Source organism: Anas platyrhynchos, chromosome 1, assembly GCF_047663525.1.
Source record: "Anas platyrhynchos isolate ZD024472 breed Pekin duck chromosome 1, IASCAAS_PekinDuck_T2T, whole genome shotgun sequence".
Classification (NCBI taxonomy): Eukaryota; Metazoa; Chordata; class Aves; order Anseriformes; family Anatidae; genus Anas; species Anas platyrhynchos.
The window spans coordinates 81,966,904-81,989,675 of NC_092587.1; the positions used below are offsets into that span (position 1 = coordinate 81,966,904).

At 42.5% G+C, this 22,772-nt stretch overlaps 1 protein-coding gene across 1 annotated transcript in view; it reads right to left on the minus strand.

Annotated features, from left to right (window-relative positions):
- Positions 1–19,223, minus strand: part of FAM131B (family with sequence similarity 131 member B) — a 35,857-nt gene extending 16,634 nt beyond the window's left edge. Inside the window, exon 1 of the mRNA XM_027449816.3 lies at positions 18,707–19,223. Coding sequence (XP_027305617.1) covers positions 18,707–18,734 — 28 coding nt within the window. The 5' untranslated portion in view covers positions 18,735–19,223. The remainder of the gene's footprint in view (positions 1–18,706) is intronic.
- Positions 19,224–22,772: the final 3,549 nt, after the last annotated feature.

Below are 22,772 nucleotides of genomic sequence, written 5' to 3' on the forward strand. Positions count from 1 at the left end.
CATTCAAAAGCAGAATCTGTGCTGTTTGACTTTAGATGCATTTTAATACAACTTAAAGGATTAAATAAAAATAAATTTTAATAACGTAAAATAGGAATGATAAAATTGAAAGAATAAATAATAAAAAATGATTAATACTAACTTTTAATATAAGTGAAACTAAATGCAAACTTCATATAGCCAAGTATCAAGACTGTTCTGTATGACCTCTCTGTCCATGTAGCTATTTACTGTGCCTTCAATCCTTGTTCCATCTCAAACTAAAAAACATTTTATTTCTGCATCCATGTCATGGAGGAGAAGGTTATACTATGCTTAAAACAGCCTTTTGCAATCTAGCAAGAAACAGCTCCAATAATGATCATCGATTCCTGGATCAATTGTGCAATCTCTAGTCTATTTAAAATATATATTACTGAATGTGAATGGTGCTATTTTCATTAGCATTTTGCTTTTTATTTGCTCTTTGTCGCAAATTTCTTTGCCACAGACACATGAAAACCCTGTTGCTTTTTCTAGCATCTGGCACATTTACATTGGTTTATCACTACCTGGGTAGAGATTTTCTGACAGGCAAGAGGTATTGTGCAATCCTCTGCCCTACACAGGCCTGTAGGAGGCATGTAGGCATTTATGGGTGGGAAGCCTGAGGCATTCATCAGCTAGAATTCAAAATGCAAATAAGTTAATTTGGTCTCTTAAAAAAGGCTAAGCCAGAAAACAGCAGAAAGCAAATATTATTTGATTTAGTGTCCACCACACCTTCACACCTCATCACTTTCTGCTGCGTAAGAAAATCTCCTTCTCAAAGGATCAAGTCATACTTTCTCCTTCACACATTAAATATGTTTCTGTTCATTGGGATAATTGTAACTGAGTGCTTTAACAGCATCCCCAATGTGCTTCTGATTGGCTAAGTAAAACAGAAACTATTCAGGGAACTTAAAAGAAAAAAAAAAATCCATAGTGTCTGCTACAAAGCCAAGCATTAGAGGTCAAACATAGCCTGATTTCAGGAGGTAGCAGGATTTGGCATTAATGAACACAACAAAGACTACCTTTCAAGGTTGTGATCATCTTGACTGATTTTCCTAACAAGTACATGCATGTATTTGTCCTTACTGAGCTCCATTATTTACTTCTAATTGTGATTACCATTAACCATGATCAATTCATGAGCTAGAAGTATACAGCTGAAATTGTTTTCAATTCTGATCGGATCATTCAGCATCTATCCACAGTCACCCTCCCTCCTTTGAAGGGTATGTCACATCATTTGATACAAGCTTGTCTGCACACCCACAAAGAAGCACAGAGAGACAATGGCAGAAGGTGGGATCCAAATAGTACCCTGGCAGGCCGCTCCCAGGCACAGAACAGGAAACATCATCCCATCAAAGTCATGTCTCAATACACCCAGAGGCTCATAGGGTGACAACAGCAGGTGGGAACCCAAATTATGCACTCACAGGAAGGGACACCCTGTCTGGACCCCTCACAAGGGTTGTTGCATAGACAGCCTCAGCCCCATGGTTCAGAAACAGTGCCCATGAAGATAAGGCAGGGGAAAAGGTTCTCTAGAGCAACTTTGAAACTGAGGGAGGTGTTATTATGCCATGGAATATGGGACCTACTATTGGATGTAGGAGAAGAGCATTTAGGGATTGCAGTAGATTTATGGGATGTTTAGGGATAGAACCAATGGCAGGGAAAGCGTGGGATCGAGGTGGCTTGGGGAGGAATGTATGTATATATGTTGCGTATGCATGCTTGTGTGTATGCTACTCAGCCTTGCTACTCACTGCAGCTGGTGGCATCGAGCTACAGCAACCTTGCCACTACTGGATTCATCTCTGCTCATGGGCTTCCAGTGCCCATTTATAAGGGCACTTGAGGTTGTGCACGAGCTTTCCAGCGGATCTGGAGGTATCTCCACTCAGGCCTTGGCAGGTCCCCAAGGCCAGGCTGCCAAAACTTCCTCTAAATCCTGGTGTGCAATGCCTGTATGGGACAGTTACCTCACTTTTCTCTGGCTGTGGAGTACAGCTGCAACTAGCTAACCCCAAACAATCACTTCCTGTATCGTTACATAAAGCTTTGACACATCATTGCTACCTTCTACACAAGCTTTTATTATGTTTTGTCCTTCCTATTTGGCAGCAGTTTCATTTTTCTGTTTTGTTTTGTGGCAGACAGCACTACTCCCTGCGAGACTGAGCAATCTTGAATTTGTCAAAGCAAGAGAGGGTGCTCTGGTGTGTGCTTGGATTCAAGTGAGAGGGACAAGGCCATAATGGGCCCACTCATGGGCTGCTCATTCCTAATGTGGCTGAAGAGCTATTAGGTTTAGCATTAAAATCAAAGCTAGAAACATCTCTAGCAAAGGAAAGTCTCTGATAGAGCCTTGAGAAGCCCAGCTGCCAGTCCCAGGTGCATCAGCTATAAGTTTTGCTGTTGGCTTAGAATAAATGTATTTGATCTTCCTTGAGCTGGGAAAGGGTAGAGGGTAGAAGTTGGTGGAGGGCAAGAAAGGAGAACCACAAGGAAGTGCAAATCTGGAGAGTGCACATAAAGGAAGGAGTGTGGGGGCTAAATGTCATCAAAGTGAGCCAATGAATCAACAGAGGTCAGTGGAAGGTTGAAATTGGAGTTAGGTGTAGGAGTGGGTGCCTACTTCTGCTTATTGGGATTCGGTTGCCTCTTCTTGTAGAGGCAGCTCCTGCTCCTTCACTCCATCAGTAACTCTGTCACACCAGAAGGGGAGAGCTGAGGTGTTCCTGCTGCAGAACTGATATAGACAATGATGCTGGAGAGGCAGAAGAGGTGCTACCACTCCAAAGCAGAAGGCAAAAGTACAGAAGCCTTCGTTACAGGCTTCAACAGCAGTGCCATAGCTGTTTTATCTCCATTTATTCTGTTTCATTCCTGTACTCTCAGTTGTTTCTGAGCATAGGGCTGTGACACTACTGTAAGTCTACACATCCTGGCACACAGAGTAAAACAGGCTGCAGCACTGTTCTGAAAATACTCTGCAAGGACCCCTCAGACACAGAGATAGAGAGAGACTAACCTCAGGCAGACAGGTGCTCAATACAGGCAACTCGACAGCACCAAAGTTTGGCAAAAGACATTCAATTTTTGATCTCAATACTGGTAGCACACTGATAGTTTCCATTTTTGTACAGTGTGTATAGAAAAAACACAGAGGACTTTTGTTTTTTTCCTTGCACTTTTAAAAGTTGTTGCTTTTTTTGTTTTGTTTTGTTTTTAACATCATAAATTCCATCTTTTCCCTGAAAGACTCAGTAGATGACTGAAGAATAAGTAGGAAGCTAAATATAAGAAACAGTAAAATGAAACCAACACAGTTGAAATACATAAATATACTAAGTGACAGTGTTTACAGATCAAAGTTGCTTTGTATTTTTAACACAAATTTAATTTAAAAAAAATCTGACAGACGCATATCAAGAAAGATGTATCCATCACAACTGAAGAAATGTTTCTACTCTAGCCGTCTAAGCCTTTGGGGGAAAGATACAATCCCTCTGCTCTTTACAGTACTGCTTAAGTAAAAATAAAGATTTAATTTTAAGACAGACATTTCTAAATAATAAATATGAAAAACATTTTAAAAGGAAAAAAATAGATGAGGGAAAGAAAATACCAAGATGCCTCCCCCTGCTTTTTTAAGCATGGTAACTATGGACTTACAAATTAGAAAATGTATTTTCTAAAATTCACAAGTAATATGAAATAGCAACAATTTTTAAGAATGCACTGGAAAACTCCAAGAATCCATCTGGATGACTGTATCCCACCTTGCTGATGTAATATTATTACTTCTTTTTTTTTTTTTCTTATTTGGAGCCCATTTTTATGAATACTTTGACTTCTCATGGAGACATAAAATATCTTAGTTGGACATATTTTCAGTTCCTTTTCATTTCTGTGATCTTAGGAAATTCATCTGGTTTTGAATTACTTATCTATTGTAATGTTAAAAAGTCTATTCTCTTTGGGTTTCCTTTTGCAATTTCTCAATTCTATTACCACCGTGCATTCATTGACAGTGTATTTGATATATATGCCTGTATTTTGTTCATTTACAAGGTACTCGCTTGAATTGCACACCTGCATCTACGCAAAAGCCTTTAATAACCTATTTTGTTGCAACTTCTGTGTTGGATGCTCAAAATCTCTAATTTGTCTTCCATGTTTTGTTTTGCACTGAATAGAACAATAAAGCTTTAGAGTCCTAAATTCTCTTTTTTTTTTTTCCAATGCAATGCTGGTGAAGATACACACTATATACTAAACATATATTTGTGTCAATCGCTTTCAGATGTGTTGTCAATTAACATAAGAAACACATTAATTATACAATGAGTTTCTAGTGCTGTTATTATCCACTGTTAGCAAACCATCTTCTGTTTTTCAAGTTTTACTTTCCGCAGAGAGCAGAAACATTATCATTCGATATTGGTAGGCAACTTTAATGTTGGTAAACACCAATATTTAGAGTAAATGGTTCAATTATTTCTTTCCACTCCTTTCTTTACCCTGAATGACTAAGAAAGCAACAAATGTAATTGCAGTAATTATGATCAGTATTTAAATTGTATTTTCCCCAATATCAATTTTGGAGGAGCTGTTAACTCCCTTGAGGGTAGAGAGGCCTTGCAGAAAGATCTTGACAAATTAGAGGGATGGGCAATCACCAACAATATGGAGTTTAACAAAAGCAAGTGACAGATTCTGCACGTGGGACTCAGCAACCCTGGATATAAGTACAGACTGGGAGATGAGAGGCTGGGGAGCAGCCCCACAGAAAGGGACCACCAGAGGGTTTTGATCAATGGCAAATTGAATATGAGTCCACAGTGTTACCTGGCAACCAAAAGGGCCAGCTGTATGCTGGGGTCCATCAAGCACGACATTGCTAGCTGGTTGAGGGAAGTCACTGTCATGCTGTACTCTGCACTGGTGCAGCCTCACCTCAAATACCATGTGCAGTTTTGGGTGCCACAATATAATACTTAAAACTCTTAGAGAATGTCCAAAGGAGGGCTATGAAGTTGGAGAAGGGTCTGGAGGGCAAGTCGTATGAGGAGTGGCAGAAGTCACTTGGTTTGTTCAGCCTACAGAAGAGGAGACTGAGGGGCGACCTCATGGTGGCCTACAGCTTTCCTCATGAGGGGAGCAGAGGGGCAGGCAGCAATCTCTTTTCTGTGGTGACCAACAACAGGACCAGAGGGAATGGCAAAAAGCTGCAACAGGCTGGGTATCAGGAAAAGTTTCTTCACTGAGAGGGTGGTTGGACGCTGGAACAGGCTCCCCTGGGAAGTGGTCACAGCAACAAGACTGTCGGAGTTCAAGAATCATTTGAACAATGCTCTCAGACATATGGTTTGATTTTTGGGTGGTCCTGTGTGGAGCCAGGAGCTAGACCCCATGATCCCTGTGGGTCCCTTCCAACTCAGGATATTCTATGATTCTCTGAATTTTCATGATACTTGTGGAAGTGTAGTATCTTTGTCTAATAGAACACCTTCATGTCCTGTCAAACGTGGTTGAAATGAAATAAGTGGAAGCTACTGGAAAGTACTGACAGATGGACAGATAGTGTATCACAGAACCCTTTTTCTTCCCTGTGTGCTTTACAGAAAGCCATTGAAAGCTAGCCCAAAGGGCAACATCGAGGAAAGGAATAAGCCTCTGTGCCAAGTGAAGTGTTCCTGAGCTGAACTTCAGATGAAAGCATTCAGATTCACCCAGATAAAGCTGAGAAATCAAACTGAGTTATTTGCACAACTGTATGAGCATGGATAAGGAAACATAGGAAGTGGTTAGCTGTTGTTGGCTTTTTCAGAATGTAGATAGCAACTGAACCACTTGTGGAAGGTGAATATTAAAATGCCTGTTTTCATGGATGAGAGAGGGTTGAGCAGTGTAGTGCTCTTCAAAGCATCTTGGTCTCCATAAAACAGATGTCTCAGAAATTTTTGATCAAAAATGAAAACACCTACAGTTCTGAGATGTCTGTAGGATTAGGCATCAGACAGGCAGTTCTTCTTCAGGATCTTTGCTTTGAATTTGGGTAACCTAAATTATTTCCCAGACCATTCTGATTCCTTCTGCAGGTAGGTCCCTTTTCAGAGCTGTTTAGGAAATAGAATTAAGGAACAAAGCTCCAAGACCAACATTTTCCTTCCTGACTGGAAGCATTTTCAAACCAATTCTAAAGGTTACTGTACACCATGTCCTTGCAACTAAAAAGAGCTGAACACTGAGCCTAATGTTACACAGAGATAGCTCTGTTCTGAGAAGCAGTCATGTCGTTTAAGCTAAGGAGATACTGCAAAATGGAACACATCCAATTAACACAACAACAACAAAAAATCTCAAAGACCTGTCTCATTTGCAGAACAAGTATCAGCCAGCATGAACAGCAGCGATGGATTTATCCTCATTCTTCAGTGCTTCTCTGAAGTGCAGAGAATGTGTCCCCAGGGGCCTCATTCAGCACAGTAAGTATGAAAACGTCAATATGAACAAAGGTAACAGCCTTTTTTATTTTTTTTATTTTTTTTGGTGGGCCTGTAGCCAACATTGCAGAAGTAATATGCAGCAGGCAAATTCATATCTTGCTCTCCCTATGTATTTAAATTTTAATCTCTGTGATTGTCACATGACACTGAGCACTGTGTTAGAGAATAAGAATATCATTAGTTGTGACATCTATGTTCTGTAGCTTCATCTCTACCAGTCAGAAAGACGGACCATCCCAGCTACTCACCAGGAGTCAACTGGCAAATCGCAATGCACCTTTCTCCCTGCACTCTGGAGCAGGAAGAGAAAGAAAGGTTTCACTACAACACACAGAAGGACTTGGAGAAGGGACAGCACAGAACCTTTCCGCTACCCAACTTTTACCCTTTTCTTCCCTCACCCTGATGTTACCATTTTACATATGAAAAACACATATGAGCCCCCCTACCCTTTCTTTTCCTATAGGCTCTCCCATTCACACCATACCCTTCCCCAGGCTCTCTTTTCCTCCTTAGCACCTCTGTGCATTCTTTGTGTTCTGTTTTTCTGCCCCTGCCTGTCTCCAGGACAGTCCTGATCCATGCTCTGCCTTCCAGCACTACCTGTGGAGCCCAGGCCTTTTCCCCTTGCCCGGTCCACTCCTCTCTTTCCAACTTCCAGCCTTTCTGCACACTTCTGGACCCTCTCCCAAATATTATTACAAACACCCAGATACCCAACCCCATTGCCCTGCATGCATGGAGAAGATAGGACAGACTGAGAAAGGGTGGTTGTTGACCCCAGGGACTTCTCCCAGTCCTTCTTTTTCCCCTCAGCCTGTGGAGTAGGCAGCACCACTGCCAATATGATGTCAACAGGCCCAAGACAAGACTCCACTGCTGAATCTTCAGGCCCACTATCATTCTCCAGTCAGCAAGACAAGTTAGATGAAGAAGCAGAACAATAGTTTGCTTAAAACACCAGCACACAGGGGCAGCTGCCACCTAACAGTTTCAGGCTCCTTTCTCCCTACCTGTCCCTGCTCAGTTTGGGGGTATCACTTTGGAAACTCCAAAGTATACAGCCAGGTGACTACATCCTTCTCCACCACAGCCACCACACACTTAGCCACAGTCCTCATCAACCACCTCATTTTGGAACAGCTGTATTGGTCAGAACCACTTCCTTCTACAGACAGGAGGCATAAAGACTGCTGCCTCCCTCTTATCACTCTCTCCTGCCAAAACAAAGCGTGGGAGTTGCTAGATGCCATGCCATGACAATGGCCACCAAAGCATAGCAGATTTTCTTTCTGCCAACAGAAGCCACTCTGTGGGAGGCAACAGGCAAAGGTCTTCAGTTGGAGGCTCTTCTTCCTCCTCAAGCTTCTGTAAATCCTGGGTGTAGAGGTGATCCTAACTTTGTCTCTCCCATCCTCCCAATACTGCTCTCCTCATGCTCCTATTCTTTGCCCTGAAGAAGCTGGTGTTTCTCATCAGCCCCTTCCTGAAAAGGATATCTCCCTCTGCCAGTGATCCATCCAGATGCTGGTGGCTGTACATGGCATGATGGAGAGCTGCAAAATCTTTTATCATTTAACATAAGGAATCTTCTTGTACATCCACAGCTCCTCCAGGAACATTTAGGGCTTTCCCTGCCGAGCCTGGGACACTTATGCATTGGCTGCTTTCTGGCCCAGAAATGGACCACTGGCCAGTGAGAAATGGAAGTGGTCACAACATAAGCAGATACCCACTCTAGCTGTGGGGAATCCCACACAGGGAGGAAGAGAGTTGTTTACAAGGAAAAATCATTTCCTTTCATGCCGCCTACCTCTGTGCTTTAATGCCTGGAAAAGCATATGGAAAGTATCTCTGTGGGCCTGATATCTCCCATGCCTTAAGAGGAGACAGATCTCTTCCAGAGGAGGCCACTTCAGGTCACAGTTGGACCCTCAAAAACAACCAAGAGGGCAGAGCTGGCCACAGCTGGCTGAGGTGAACAAGGCCATTGCTGTCATTCCTCTGACAGCCCTTCTACAGGATCTCAGAATGGTTCCCCCCTCTTTGCATCTTCAGTCACTCCAGTTAGCACTGAATCTAGCATCCTTAGCCAGTGGGGGAAACAAGCTGCTACCTTTGCTAACTGCTGAAGACTAACTGCTCTAGGAAGAAGATGCAGCTGACCCTTGCCATGGCAGACAACAACCTCATCTTCATCAGTGAGGACCGTGTTCAAGGAGGGAAGGGGAGCCAGGCAGCAGAATGCTTCCCTGTAATCTAGGGACCATAGTTCTGTCTACAGAACTTGCTGGTATACAACTATGTCTGTCATTCTACACCACTGATACAAGAGGCCTCTTACAAAGCCTTCTTGACTTTTACAAGGCCCTCCTCAGAACCCAGAAGCTCTCTGGTGCAATCAGGTCCCTCATGATCACCAACAAGGAGGAATGTCTTTGTTGAGCCCCTGCTTCAGAAAACCCACCTCCACATGCAGGCAGAAACCTCCTCACTGCATAGAAGCATGGCTCCTGCAGCATCAGCAAAACTGAGGAGCACTGGGTCTATGGTCAGTGAGACTGGGTCAACCCCACATTGTTTGCCTGGTATGCAGCGTCAAACACCCGGATTATATCAACAACTCCAACCTCAGGCAACTCCCACAGGAGGGTAGCCCCCTCCAACTCCTACCTCCATCGAGCTCCTTCTGAAGCCTTGGCCCTTGACTCCCTGTCCAGCCTACACATCATTCTAGTAAGCTTTGAAAACCAGATGACCTCCCTTGAGAACACTTCTATGCATTCATGCTTCAACTGCTCCACTTTCTTACTGTCACATCTCATACAGATATATGGCTGTAGAACAACTCCTTGTCAGGAGAGGATGAGAAACCCCAGTAGCTAGTTTCTAGTCTGTCTAATTCTATGGCCCACTTGGAACATCGGAGGGAACACCCTGCATCAAGCACCTAAGTTTATTCGCAGGATCCTCCACCTCCTGTTTCTTCTGCAATGAGAGACAGACTGGCACCAGTGTATATCAGGCATGTAAGTCTTTGGACCCCTCCAGAACTTGTTACTTAGATTCTGGATGCTCTTCTTGACAAATTTGTTGTACAGCTCCCATCTCAAGCCGTACTGAATTCTGATCCTTCTTAATCAACTTTCCTCTGTTTCTCACCAAGCTGGCTATCTGCAGCTGCAGGAGGAGGAAAAAACAGGATCCCAGCAACTACAGCAACTAGGAGTCCTATTTCTATTCCCTTGTTCTAGGTAGGACATCACTAGGAAGTATCCACTAGTCCCTGTATACCATGGAAGTACAGAAAAGCTCTACTCATTGCTCCGCTCTGGTTCTATATTTTTCTATTTTTAGTCTGTTAGTCTTTACTCTGTTCTTATTTTATTTCTCCTTTTTCGCCACCAACAATTCTCTTTTTATTCCTCCTGGTTTCTTTCCTTCACTGTCTTTTTTTTTATTTTTTTTTTTGGGGGGGGAGAAGGAGCAGGGGGAAAAAGTAAGCATTTAGTAATTGTTTGGTATCAGTATTAGCTTGTCCCTCAGATGGGAGTGAATATATAAGAAATAATAAAAGAAAAGGAGAAACAATAGTGATATTTTCCTAGAATACTTCTCTTAACTTCCAAGTAATTTATACCTCCAGTAGTTCCTGAAACAGCGATTTTGTCTCTGTATTTAGTCACCTTTAAGGGAGTTTTCTTCTATTAATCTATTCATTTTCTAAACCAAAGAAATCTTTTTTGTACCCATAGCACCCTATAACAATAGTTCTTCATTTTAAGTATACATTATGTGGAAAATGTTAGCTCTTATTTGTTTGAAACTTGCCATTTTGGTTTCATTTGATGTCTAGTATCTATCTTTAAAAAGAATAATAAAATATTCTTCTCTGTTTGTTTTCTCCATGTTATTCATATTGTAGAGAAGATTCATGACCTTAAAGATATCCGTCATAACTTGCCCTCATCATCTGTTTTCCAGACTTGAGAAATCCCTATCTATTTACATGGCTCCTGAAACATAAGCCACACCATACCTTGATTGTCTTTGTTGCCTTTTCTGAATCTTTTCCAGTTCAGTTACATCCTTTCTGAAACAGGATTGAACAATCAAAAACAACACATGGTATTCAAAATATGGGCACAGCATGGATTTACACATAGTAGAATAATGCCGTTTGTCATTTTATTCTCTACTTTTTTCCTAGTTATTAACATGTGATTGACATTATCGCTGCTACTAAGAATTAAGTTTTCTATTATAACTTCAAGATCTCTTTTTGGAATGGAAATAGTCAACTCAGAACCTTCATCATTGCTAATGTAACACTATAATTGTTTTATTGTGCATCAGTTTACATTCATCTACAACAAATTTCACCCATAATTTTAACCCCTAATTATTCAGTATTGTGACATCCTTTTGTAAATCTCTGCACTCAGCTTCAATTGCTCCCCCAAATAATTTACCCTCATTATGGTACTTTATCTCATTAGTTGCCCCTTGTTTCACACCATTCATGGATACGCACATCTGAAAAAGATCCCTGTGAAAACTGGCCATTTCTTGCTAATCTTTTTTTTTTTTTTTTTTTTTTAATACTATCTTTACCCATGTAATTAATAAGTTTAGGAACTTTCCTTTGATCCGACAGCAGAAAGGCTGTCTTTAGCAGCCCTTACAAATGTGCTTTGGAAATCCAAGTAGACTATAGCCACTGGATCTTCTTTGTTTACGCTTTCTAAGACATATATTGCTTGTTGAGGCTTTCTAAGACATACAAGGCATGTTTTGCCTCAACAGTAGCATTAGCTTTTCCTTTGTATATCTTACTTGTCCATGCATGCACTAGTGCTGTTCTTTAGAGCAACATTTATTAGCTTGCCTGGCATGCATATCTTGTTGACTAGCTTATAGTTTCCTACATCTCAAAATCTGTTTACAAACAGGCATCACATCACCTAACTTCCAATCTTCTTGTACTAAAGTAATTGGAAGACTTTACATATCACAATCAGTAGTTCACTTTTTTCAGAGTCAAATTCCTCCAAGACTTGTTATTCTTTTGTCTACCTACTTTACAACCATATTCACCAAGGCTTCAATTTGATCTCCTGATGTATCCGCAGCATGGAAAGAGTCCAGAGGATAAACCTCCATAAATTCCACCACAACAACCAGATGCAAATATGTATTATCTGATATTTTTTTTAATTTGTTTGCTTGTTTTTTGTTATGGTCTTAATCTCTCTTAGTCACCTAAAGCCTCGTTAGTAAAAACATTATGCACTAAATCCTCATCATTTTGCACAAGGCAAATTACTTAACTTTTACAGGCTCTTTGACTGGCTTCTAGAGCAAACATTTAATTTTTGCATCACATTCAGATTTCTTACCAGACTACATGTATGGTTAACTGAAGTCCATGATACTACTAAGTTTACTGCCTTGACAGCCTCTTTGATCTTCCTGTAGCTGTCACTGTTCCCTATCACCAACCTGACCAGTGACATTAAGTGGCTAGTAGTACAATCCCTAAAACTATTTTTCCCTATTTAGGTCTGGAATATTAATCCATATTTGGATCACCAAATTACTTTCTCTACTTCGGCTAATAGTTTTTGCACTGCAACTTTCCCCATAAACTGTCTGATCAGCATCTGTAGCTACAAACTCATCTTCCCAGAATATAGAAACTATGTGTCCTTTCATAAATCTAGTACACTCCTGGACTTGAGAACTTGTAGCTTAAACTCACAAAGAAACATCCCTGTATCTAATCTGACCTCCTTAAAGTAAATGAGGCTAAAGGTATTCCCTTTGTTAATTATATTTTCCATTTCTGCACTTAAATACAGTAAAAAAAAAAATAGAAAAATCTTTATTTTTATGTGTTTAGGTGACTGAGAACTCAGCACAATTCTTGGTAAATTATTCCAATAGTTAAGTATTTTTACCATTTGATTTTTTGCTTTAGTTCCAGACTATATGTGTCCACTGTCTTTCCATTGCATCTTAACTGTTCTCTGCTAGGCTGAAGACTCACATTGTTCTGATGCTTATTCTTCATTCAAACACTTAAAAACTCTCATCAAGTTACCCCTGTAAGCTTTTATTCACGGCTCACATATTTATTTTCTGATGATTCTTTATTTTTGCAGCACTTCTCAAAGTGAGAATAATAAAATTAGATGTTTTTTTTTAACAAATGCCAAATACAGAAAAAATATAACTTTCTCTTTTCTGTTCAATATTCAGCTCTTCATAGATCAAAGAACCACATTAGCTTCTTTGGCTGCAGCATCACAATAGAAGCTGTTGATCTACTGATTATCTGTTCAGACATCTCTAATCTTTTTTCAGTGTGACTGCTTTCTAACATAGAGCTCTGGTTCGGGACATATTATTCACACTCTGTCAATAGATGTATGAACTCATATTTAGTCAGACAAATGCACACTGTTAGTCAAGATATTACAAATGAATTAAACTGTTCTACATGTATTATCAGTGATTTATCCTTTTCATTTGTATTTTTATTTTTGGCAATTCATCCAATCTGCTTAGATTCTGTTAAGTTTATCAATATTTTAGATTTCTGTGTTAAATCACAGGGTACTGACAACTATATTGAGAAATGTAAAATCACATAAGAAACACAACTTTTTCAAAAATGATTATTTGTTGCTATTTTGATGCACCATATGTACCACATTTATATAATATTAGTAAAAGAATCATGCGGTACTAAGTTGGTTGCTAACTGATCGTTGTTTTATCTTTTACCAATCTAGTATTTTAGATTTATTACTATGATCATAGGTGAAGTTACTTCTATCATTGGAGTATTTGACTGCAGGGAGTCTCATGCAAGTTATGATATAAAGTCAGCTTAATGGGATCTGTTTTGAATAAAGCCATTCTTGTCTGTCATGTTGTCCTTCTAATATTTTATTGGGAATTATATCAGATTGACAAAATAAGTACCTAGGTTATCTCGCTCTTTCAAGACTTATTGGAGGAAAAAAAAAAAACTACAGTTCTGACTTTTTATTTGACTCTTTAAAAACTCTTAAGTGCTAGTTATCTAGAACTAGCTGTTTTAAGTATCAGTCTGACATCATCACTGTTTGTTGTTGAAAAACATTTACTTATTAAATAAGCTGAAAACTATTTTTCTCCTACTTCCCCCCAAGAAAACAGGCAAAAAATATGCATTGAGAGGGTGAATTTTTCTGCTTCAATACACATCAGTCTATAGAAGTCACTGACTCCCAGCTCTCTCAAGACAATTCATTACTTCAGTTTTCCCATCAGCTCCTTTGCAATTTCTCTCATAATTCTCCCAACTTACTGCCTCTAAGAGTTAACAAACAGACTCAGTATGTTGTCCTTCAGTTCTACTCCTCAAGATCACATCAGTAGAACTGTACACACACACACACACAAAAAAAAAAAAAAAAAAAAAGAGTTTTAGGACAATCAGCAACATGCTGAATACAGTTTACCTATACTAGTGACTGTTGTTGATAAATATAATTTACACTTGTTCTTTAGAATGCTTTCAAACTAGTCTTATGCAACTGGCCTCTTTGTTAGCTCTTTCCCAACAACTTTGAAACCGCTAACTTAAACCTGACAAGAGAGATAGAGGTCTCAGAGACGATCATTTTGTAGACACATCATGACAACTGGCTGCTAGGTCAGGGACAGAGTCTCTGTTCAGATCCTTATTGGCAGAAATGAGCTCTTAATCCCAGAACTCTTTGGTTGACTTTACAGTGATCAAATTGAGAACTGCTCAAAAGAAGAAAAGTTAGACTGGGAAGAAACAGAACTAATGAAGTGAGACCAAGCACAAAGCAGTCTGATCTGGTAGGAAAGGTGTTCCTTTGCCCCCTTTTCTGTTTTTCTCTCCCCTGGCTATGAGAGGAACAAGATACCCAGATGCCCTTCTTCATGTATTCCCACCCTTTTTACCACATTGCCCTTGATATAGAGGTTTCTACACAGAGCCCTGTGCTCCTTCCACCTGTTTGCATGCAAGTAAACAAATGTATTTTGCCCCAATGTCATGACTCAGTTTCCTTCTGCATCACCTTTTGCTCTCCTAGACCTCTCCCTCTCTTTATTTCTTTTCACTGGCTTACTTGTATGTTGAAAGGGAAGGAAGGAGGAAGGAACCAGACACTGGCTCTCCTTGATATGTACTGTATACACTACACTTGCCACACCAGATCTCACTCCACGCAACCTTCAGATCTGTTGGGGGATGAACGAGGAGGAAAATGAAGGGGGTGTTCACTGATTCCCCCAGCTGCTTACTCTCACTCTTGTCAGTCTCTTATCATGCTCCCACTCTGCTGAATCTGAAGTAGACGGATTGGAAGTGTGTGGTCTTTGGCTACATTTCTCCTACCGTGGATGTTATGAGCCACTCGTTTACACTTTGTACAGCACAGCCAGTGAGAAAGCAATGTTGAAAGTGTAGGCTTCTTCAACCAGCACCTGCATTGCTTCTCCCTCTGACAGTATACTGACCTTTCTGTGTAGAGGGAAGTGCAGCAAGCTAGCTAGCTAGATTTAGCATGTCAGATTTGACCCAGAGACCGACAAATTAAGAGCACTACCTTTTCCAATCTGCATGGTCTATACATTGACTGATGCTCTGTGCACAAGCCTAAACCAGCTAACACTTGAGCTGCTTTTTTGCACAATTGCCCTACTAAGCAAACATTGGGAGGACTTCAGACGACAGCTGGGGTTATTATAGTGAGGTGAGGGAGTCTGTGTCACATAGTATTCTAAGCAGCTAAAGGAAAGCAGTAATAGGTGGGAAAAGTATAGTAGGAATGTATTAACAATACGTAGAAGCTTGCAGTCCTCTGACAGCACATGACTGAAGCACTGGACCAAATCTGATTCAGAAAGTCAACCCCTCCACGCTTTAAGTCTTAAACATAGGATCATGGGATAATTCCAATTAGAAGACACCTCTTGAGGTACAAACTCCTGCTTAAAGCAGAGTCAGCTATGAGGTTAGGCCAGGTTACTCAGAGCTTTACCCAATCTGGTCTTGAAAACCTCAAAGAATGGACACTGCACAACCTATCTGGGAAACCTGTTCCTATGCTTGACACTCTTCATGGTCAAGAAGTTTTCTGATATCCAGTGTGAACATCTCTATTTTCTCCCCACACACTCCAAAAGCACTATTAGATTTTAATTTCTTTAAATAGTTTTCCACCATTTCACGTCACTTCACAGAACATGTTTGTTGCAGGCTTTCACTCAAAGACGTCAAAGAAATTTGAAACACCACTGGGCAAAACAGAGAGTATTCTTGAGCGTAATAGGTTTGAGCTTTCCATTCATTTAAATCTCTTCAAGGAAATAAGAGAGATCTTGTCACACTAGTCAGAACAATCAATTTTTTAATGTCTAAACTATGGTCAAAGGTACACTTGCAATGTATTCAGAATTGAATTGGAATACATTCAGACATTCAGGTCTGAAATATCCTACATTTATCTAATTCAGTTACTAAAAATAATCAAGCTGATCTTTGCATGTAGTTGGAACTCAAATATCTACAAGTTTCTGGCTGGATTTTGCAACTTTAAGTGTCCAGCAACCTCAGTGAAAACCTTTTTTACATACACTGAAATTAAGTCCCAGTTATTGTGAGAGTCACTAGGCAGCTCTCTGGGAGCTACACTGGAGAGAGTAATTATCACCAATATACAGATCTGACCTCTAGGAAGTATCAGAGGCAGAATATCAGAGGCATGTATCAGAGGCAGAAGTCAACTGTGATGCTTAAAAGGGCTCTGGATTGTTGTGTAGTTGACATAATGCCATGTAACAGAAAGCACATGTATGACATCGGTGTGTGAGTGGCTGCATCTGTGGAGAAGGTGAATGGGTATCCACTTAGCCTTTAAGATGACTTTTCAACTTTCCTCATACCTTAGGGAATCCAAATTTGATCATCACCTTTGTGACTTCTGGTGTCCCCTATAACACTAAAAGATGTTATATGACTTTCACTTCAGTCTTATATGTATGGAGCTGCTCTGTTAGGAACCTCAATTACATTTCCCATGGAGAAATAACATCAAAACTCATATTTAGGAAAGAAAATATGAAGTTTCACATCACTAAATGTGCAAACTATGACATGTAGCTAGATCATAACAGTATGTCCCTGCAGGAGACGGAGAAATCATGTGGTTTGCTTAAAACTGGAACGGAAAAAGGTCCAGAGCAAGCTCAGGGCACAATCCTTCACTGGTCCCCATGTGGTGAATAAACTAAATGTGACTGATTATGAGCTTTCTAGCACTAATTCCGAATTTGAAATCTGCTACATGCAAATTCCAAGGTAAAGCCAACAGAAGTGTACCGTGCTTTGCCTACCTCTGGGCTCCCCATGGTCTTGGAAAGGCAATACAGAGCTTGTATATTAAACTAGTTCTGCAAAAATCTAACCAGTTACACCATACAACAAGTTCTACTCATGCTAGGGCATTATTTTCCAACCATATCCTAGGACTACAACAAGATATATATGAATGTATATCTACGATGTATATACATGAATGATCCTTGAAATAGGTTAGTTATACTGCCTTTGTGTAACAGATACCAAGTCAGAGATCATAAAAATGCTGGCACACACAGGAACAAATACCTTCATGGTTAAGTATGAAAGCCATGCATCATTCTGAAGTTGAGTGGATGCTACCAGATTGTGTGTTAATTATTTATTTGAAGAGCATTGTGGGGAGATGGACCAAGAATTAAAGCTACCTGTACAACATGCACTGTTAAAAGTGGTGTAGATTATTTGTTGGCCAAGAGGATAATAATACCCTCAGCAGTGTGTACATGTAGAGGATATGGGAAAGGGAAGCAGTACATGTTTTGACACATTACAGTATACAGACCCAGGTAATTTTGAAAAATCTTAACAGTGAACTTTGCCATGTGAACATTACAGAAAACATAAAAGATCTCTTCAGGTCATGAGGACATCCGACCGGTAAGAAACATAGGCTAGATGTGGGAATTATATCCCAAGTAGAAACTGTAGTCTCTAGTTTAAAGTTTGCATCTACAGGAGTATATGGCCCCCTGGAAGTGCGCACAGAGGACTTTCCTACCAATCCAAGAAGTGTCACGGCACCAGACTTTAACAGAGTCGCTTAGATTTATTTTGGGGATCTCGTTCAATTTGCTTGCTCTCAAAAGTTTCATTTTCCTACTTATGTCACAGTGCCTGTGTGCTTCATGGGCTTGAGGTCTTCCACCAAATGAGCTGTTTTTGTCTCTGAGAGTATTTTGTTGAGTTGAATGGCATGTCTCTATGCATCTATCTGATGTCTTTACATGTGGTTTGCACAGAAAGAAATTTTCCTGTGGGGAGGAAAGTGTGCCACTGGACGCTGCTTTTATCTACGGAGACCTGCCTTTAGAGATCCATGGATTTTTTTGGTATTCACATATGTGTAGGAAGACAGAACTAGGTTTACATAGCCTAAGGGCTTGGGATTCTCTCCTGAAAAATAAGCGTGGCCGGGTGGAAATACGCTATTCCTCCCACTGTGTCCCCTCGCCATGGCTCTGCAAGGAGGAAGGGAGGGATTCCGTTTTGTTTGCTGTTCTCCACTGAAGTCTCCGTAGGGGGAAGGGGGGGGGGAGAGAAGACGTGCAGATCATGCAGTGTTACGTACACTCGGATAACAAGAACCCGCTACCGTGCAAGGGAAGCAGCCTCCGGCTGCCTGATCCCGCGTCGGGAGGCACGCCCCGCACCCCCCCAACCCCCTGGGGGGCACCGCACCGACCCCGCACGCTCCGCGACCTTCCTCCGGGGGTGACCGGGGAAATGCCCCCCGCCGCCCCCGCAGCCCCGGGCTCGCCCCGCTCCCAGCACCGAGGCCGGCGGCGCCCCTCGCCCCTCGGGGCACCGGGCTAGGGGGGAGCGGGGGGGTCGTCGTGCGCAGCTAATGGCGCTGAGCGGGCCCTCGGCGGCCAGGATGGGCGCTGCGCAGGGCGACCCGCGTCCCACCGTCGCTCGGTTATAACCGGGGAGGGACTGCGACCGCCCGAGCATCCTCTAGCGCCGTCCCCGCCAACGCCTTCCTCACCCACGGTGCGGGATCCGATGCAGCCCATCACTCCGGGAAGAGGCGGCAGCCTCGGCAGCCTGGAGGAGGAGGAGAAGGAGGTGGAGGAGGAGGACGAAGGCGGCGGGGGAGGTCGGAGAGGAGCCGGTCCCTTCAGCGGCAAACGCCGGGGCGGCCCAGCCGGGACCGGCGCGGGGTCATGGTCAGGTGCGAGCGCCGGCTGCCCCCGCCGGGGAGATGTAGGCGGGAGGGGGCTCCGCCGGCCGGGCTGTCATCTGCCCCGGCTCCGCTTCCCGTGCCGAGCCCTCGCCGCGGCTGCGCCCCTGCCTCCGCCGTGCGCCTGCCTCCGCCGTGCCGCCCCTCCGCCCGCTCCCCCCGGCGGCTCCCCGACGGATTGGGTAAACAGCCCCGGCCCGGCAGCACCGCAACGATTGGCTGCAGGACCGGGGAGGCAGGGCCGTGCCGAGCCGTGCCGAGCCGTGCCAAGCCGAGCCGGGCCGAGCCGGGCCGGGGGGCGGCCGCGCGTCCACCCCGCGGAGAGCGGCACCGGGCCGGCGGGGCGGAGCGGAGCGGGGCGGGGTGGCACCGGGGCCTGCCCGCAGTAGGGGCGGGCGGAGGGGGCCCCTCCTGGCTGCCGGGGCAGCTCCCGGTACAGGTGAGCGGCGGGCGGGGGGGAGCGCGGAGCGGCAGCGCCCCCGGAAGGAGAAGCGAGGGGCGCGGAGGTGCCGCGGGTGGATGGAGGCGGCTGGACGGGCCCTCGGTGGCTCGCCGCGGTTTCCCGGTAACTACACTTGCAGGTTTGATTCAATTAAAGGATGCTCTCCGCCCCCCCCAGCGGCCGGCGGCTCCCTGGAGGGCTGTGGATGTGCAGGTGCAGATGTGCAGCAGCCGTACCCGCTTCCCAGCCCTCTGCGAAACGGTGGAAGGAGCAGGCTTAGCCCTGTGGAATAAAAAGGCTTTTCCTTCAAGCTCCCTGCTACCATGGCAGGGACGTATCTCCCCAGATGAAGATGTTAGGTCGGCTCCTTTCACAACCCAAATTCGTCTGCACCTGATAACAACAGGCAGTGTCCCCCTGGCCCACCTCCCCAGCACCACTGACCCTCCCTACTCTGCTCCTTCCACCTGCACGCTCTGAAATGCTCATGGTTTCTCCCAGCTGCTTCGTGTTTCCTTCACCAAAACCTCTCTGATCTCACCAGCTTCATTCCACCAGTCTCTCTTAAAAGGAAATTGAATTTTGCTGATCCCAAATGGATTATTTTGTTCTCATCTTTGAGAAATTCATTTTTTTTGTCTACATCGCTGAGAAGTCGCTCACAGCAGCTGAACAGCCCCGATTAACAGCAGTAATGGGGAATAGCTCATTCTCCCACATACAGCTTACACTAAACCTAAAGAAAGAGGAGGAAAGAAAAGGGGGGAGGGGGAGGCTTCGTATTTCATATAGAAAGAATATGTTTTTGCATGGGCCTCTTCAGAGAAGGAACTCTACCTACACAAAGTCAACTTACAAAGTAAAAGTTAAATAAAAAGGACATGTGCAGAAAAAAAATAAAGAAAAAGTGAAAAAAAAAAAAAGTGCCAATGTTTGAATATAAGCAGCTATTACTTCTTTTCCCCTATTCCATAGTATTGAAGATTTACCAAGTATGGTGAACTATAACTCTTACGAATTATAAGAGATAGCAGTCCCCTCCTGTCTGGGTGCCCGAGGCCATTGGGAGTATGATCTGGTGCTTTAATGTTCTTCAATGGATACAGCACGTTATATCTTTGCTGAGGATGAAATTTCTCCACAGTCAGAATTCTTTCCCTGTTTTTCTCCTCCCTCCCCCATATATTTCCAAATCTGTCAACTTTCTTGGAATTGTTTTGGATGATTCCATAAAGACATTTTCCTGATGTGTCCAAACTCTTGAAAACTAAGTTTTACAAATGCTGGGAAACCATAAATCTTGTTAGATCTTTATGTTACCCAGAGGTCTTTCGGCCTCCCTGAAGAGGAGATCCATATTGACTTCCTGGTGTAAATGCAAGAATAGGGGAAATGAAAGAAAATTGAAATGGGAAAAAAAATGGTATATAAAGAAACAAGGCTTCTCTAAGTGTTTTCTAAATTAGAGACTGTCCAGCCAACTACTGTCCTCCACAGTCTCACGGAGGTCTTTTCCAGCCTTACTAATTCTATGAATGATCAGGATAGCTGTCCTGAGGAGGTTTACCACAAACCCCACCAAACAGTTTTTGCAGTCCTACCCTTGCATAGAGATGTATTGCTAATACAGCTGTGGGCAATTTCTTAAGTCTTTATTCTGTTTCATGTTTTAATTTTAATCCCCTTTTCTCCACTCCCAATATAAAGCTGGTATTCTGCAAACCTCCTTTCAGTACTGAGAGAGATCTCTGCACTGGTCCCTTTTCAGTAAAGGTTTCAGGTAAGTCACATTGACTCTCCTTATTTTATTCTCTGGCCTTGACACTTTAACTTGTCTATCACTTTGTCTCAAGCTCAGTGTCATACCCCAGGTCCTAATAAGTGTGCATTTGTCTTTCCTTTCATTAAGCTACAATAAAATCTACATCAATCTGTTCTGACTTCTGCCTCAGGCTGTGATTCCACAGGCAGGTGAGCAAGTCCTAGCGCTTACCCTGCCTGAAAATCAGCTTTCCAGTTCTTGATGGATTTGTTTTCTTCTGCTTTTGTGTGGTAGTAGATTACACAGGGGTCTGGCAAGCACTTACACTGCTACTAGGTAAGTGTCAGGCAAACAGAGCAGAGAAAGAACTGGAAAAGAGGAGGAACTCTCCCTTCCAAGGGTGGTGAATGTCCACTACTCCCACAAAATTGTACCAGTGTGTATATTCTTTCACTCCACAGAACTACTAGCCTGCTGCATAGCTGTCTCACATGTCGTAATGCCACAACGCTATAATTTGTGGGAAAGCATATGCAAAATATATTTTGTGTAGTGCTGATTTAAATGCTGATCTGAAAGGTATTCATAAATGTTAAGTGTTCACACAGGGTTTGTAGATGGGGACATTTAATCATATAGAGAGAAAAACAGGTGGGTTGAAAATGGGCTGAAGGCATGGGGCAAGAAAGTAGTAGTCAGTGGTGCAAAGTCTGGTTGGTTGCCAATAACTAGCAGAGTACCCCAGGGTCCAGTCCTGTTTAATGTCTCCATTAATGGTTTGGCTTATGGAGTAGAGCATGCCCTCAGCAAGTTTGCTGATGACACAAAACTGGAAGGAAACTGCCCCTCTGTTTCTTGTAGAGCTGAAGACCTCCCCCTCCATATACCCTGCTATAAGAGGCACGCTAGGCAACACAGAAGGAAGAACATTGCTATATTCTAGCTCCCACGTCAGTTGTTGCCCTGAGGAACTTCTGTTTGCAAAGCAGAGCTTTTGGGCTAGTCTAGCTTATTCCAGTTAATTGTTTGTTAATTATTTTGTGTTTGCTCTTTAAGACACGCCTCTTAGCATTGTTTATCATCCTATGAGCCATTGATGAATTGTTTCTATTAAACCTACTTTTCCATGTGTTCCCTATAGCTCTGTATAAATAAAATATAATGATCTTGTAAATTATAAATACTGGAACAGCATCTTCCTGAAAAATACTGTTTATAAAATACAGAGCTATTGTCACTGTCATACCTGTTTAATAAAGGTATTAATTTCATTAATTAGTTATCAGGGATTCAGATTCTACTACCATAAATAATGTGCCCCTGTCTTCTCCCTTAGCTGCCATTTAAACCAGTTCAAATGAAATGTATATATATATATATATATATAAATCTTGCCATCTAATGTTCCACTTTTAACTAAACGTTGCACACCACAAAATGATTCAAAATATTTTCCTTCTCTCTATCATTTAACCTGACATGAGTTCCCATCTCCAAAGGTCTCACTGGTAATCACATCTAATCCTCCCATGAAAAAAAAGGCTGAAAAATGATTGCTCACTTTCCTTCTCTGATCCTTTTTCAAATCCTTATTTAAAATCCTGTGTCACGACCAACTTATATCACAGAAAGATATGGAGGAACTTCATACATGCTTCTTGCAAGAT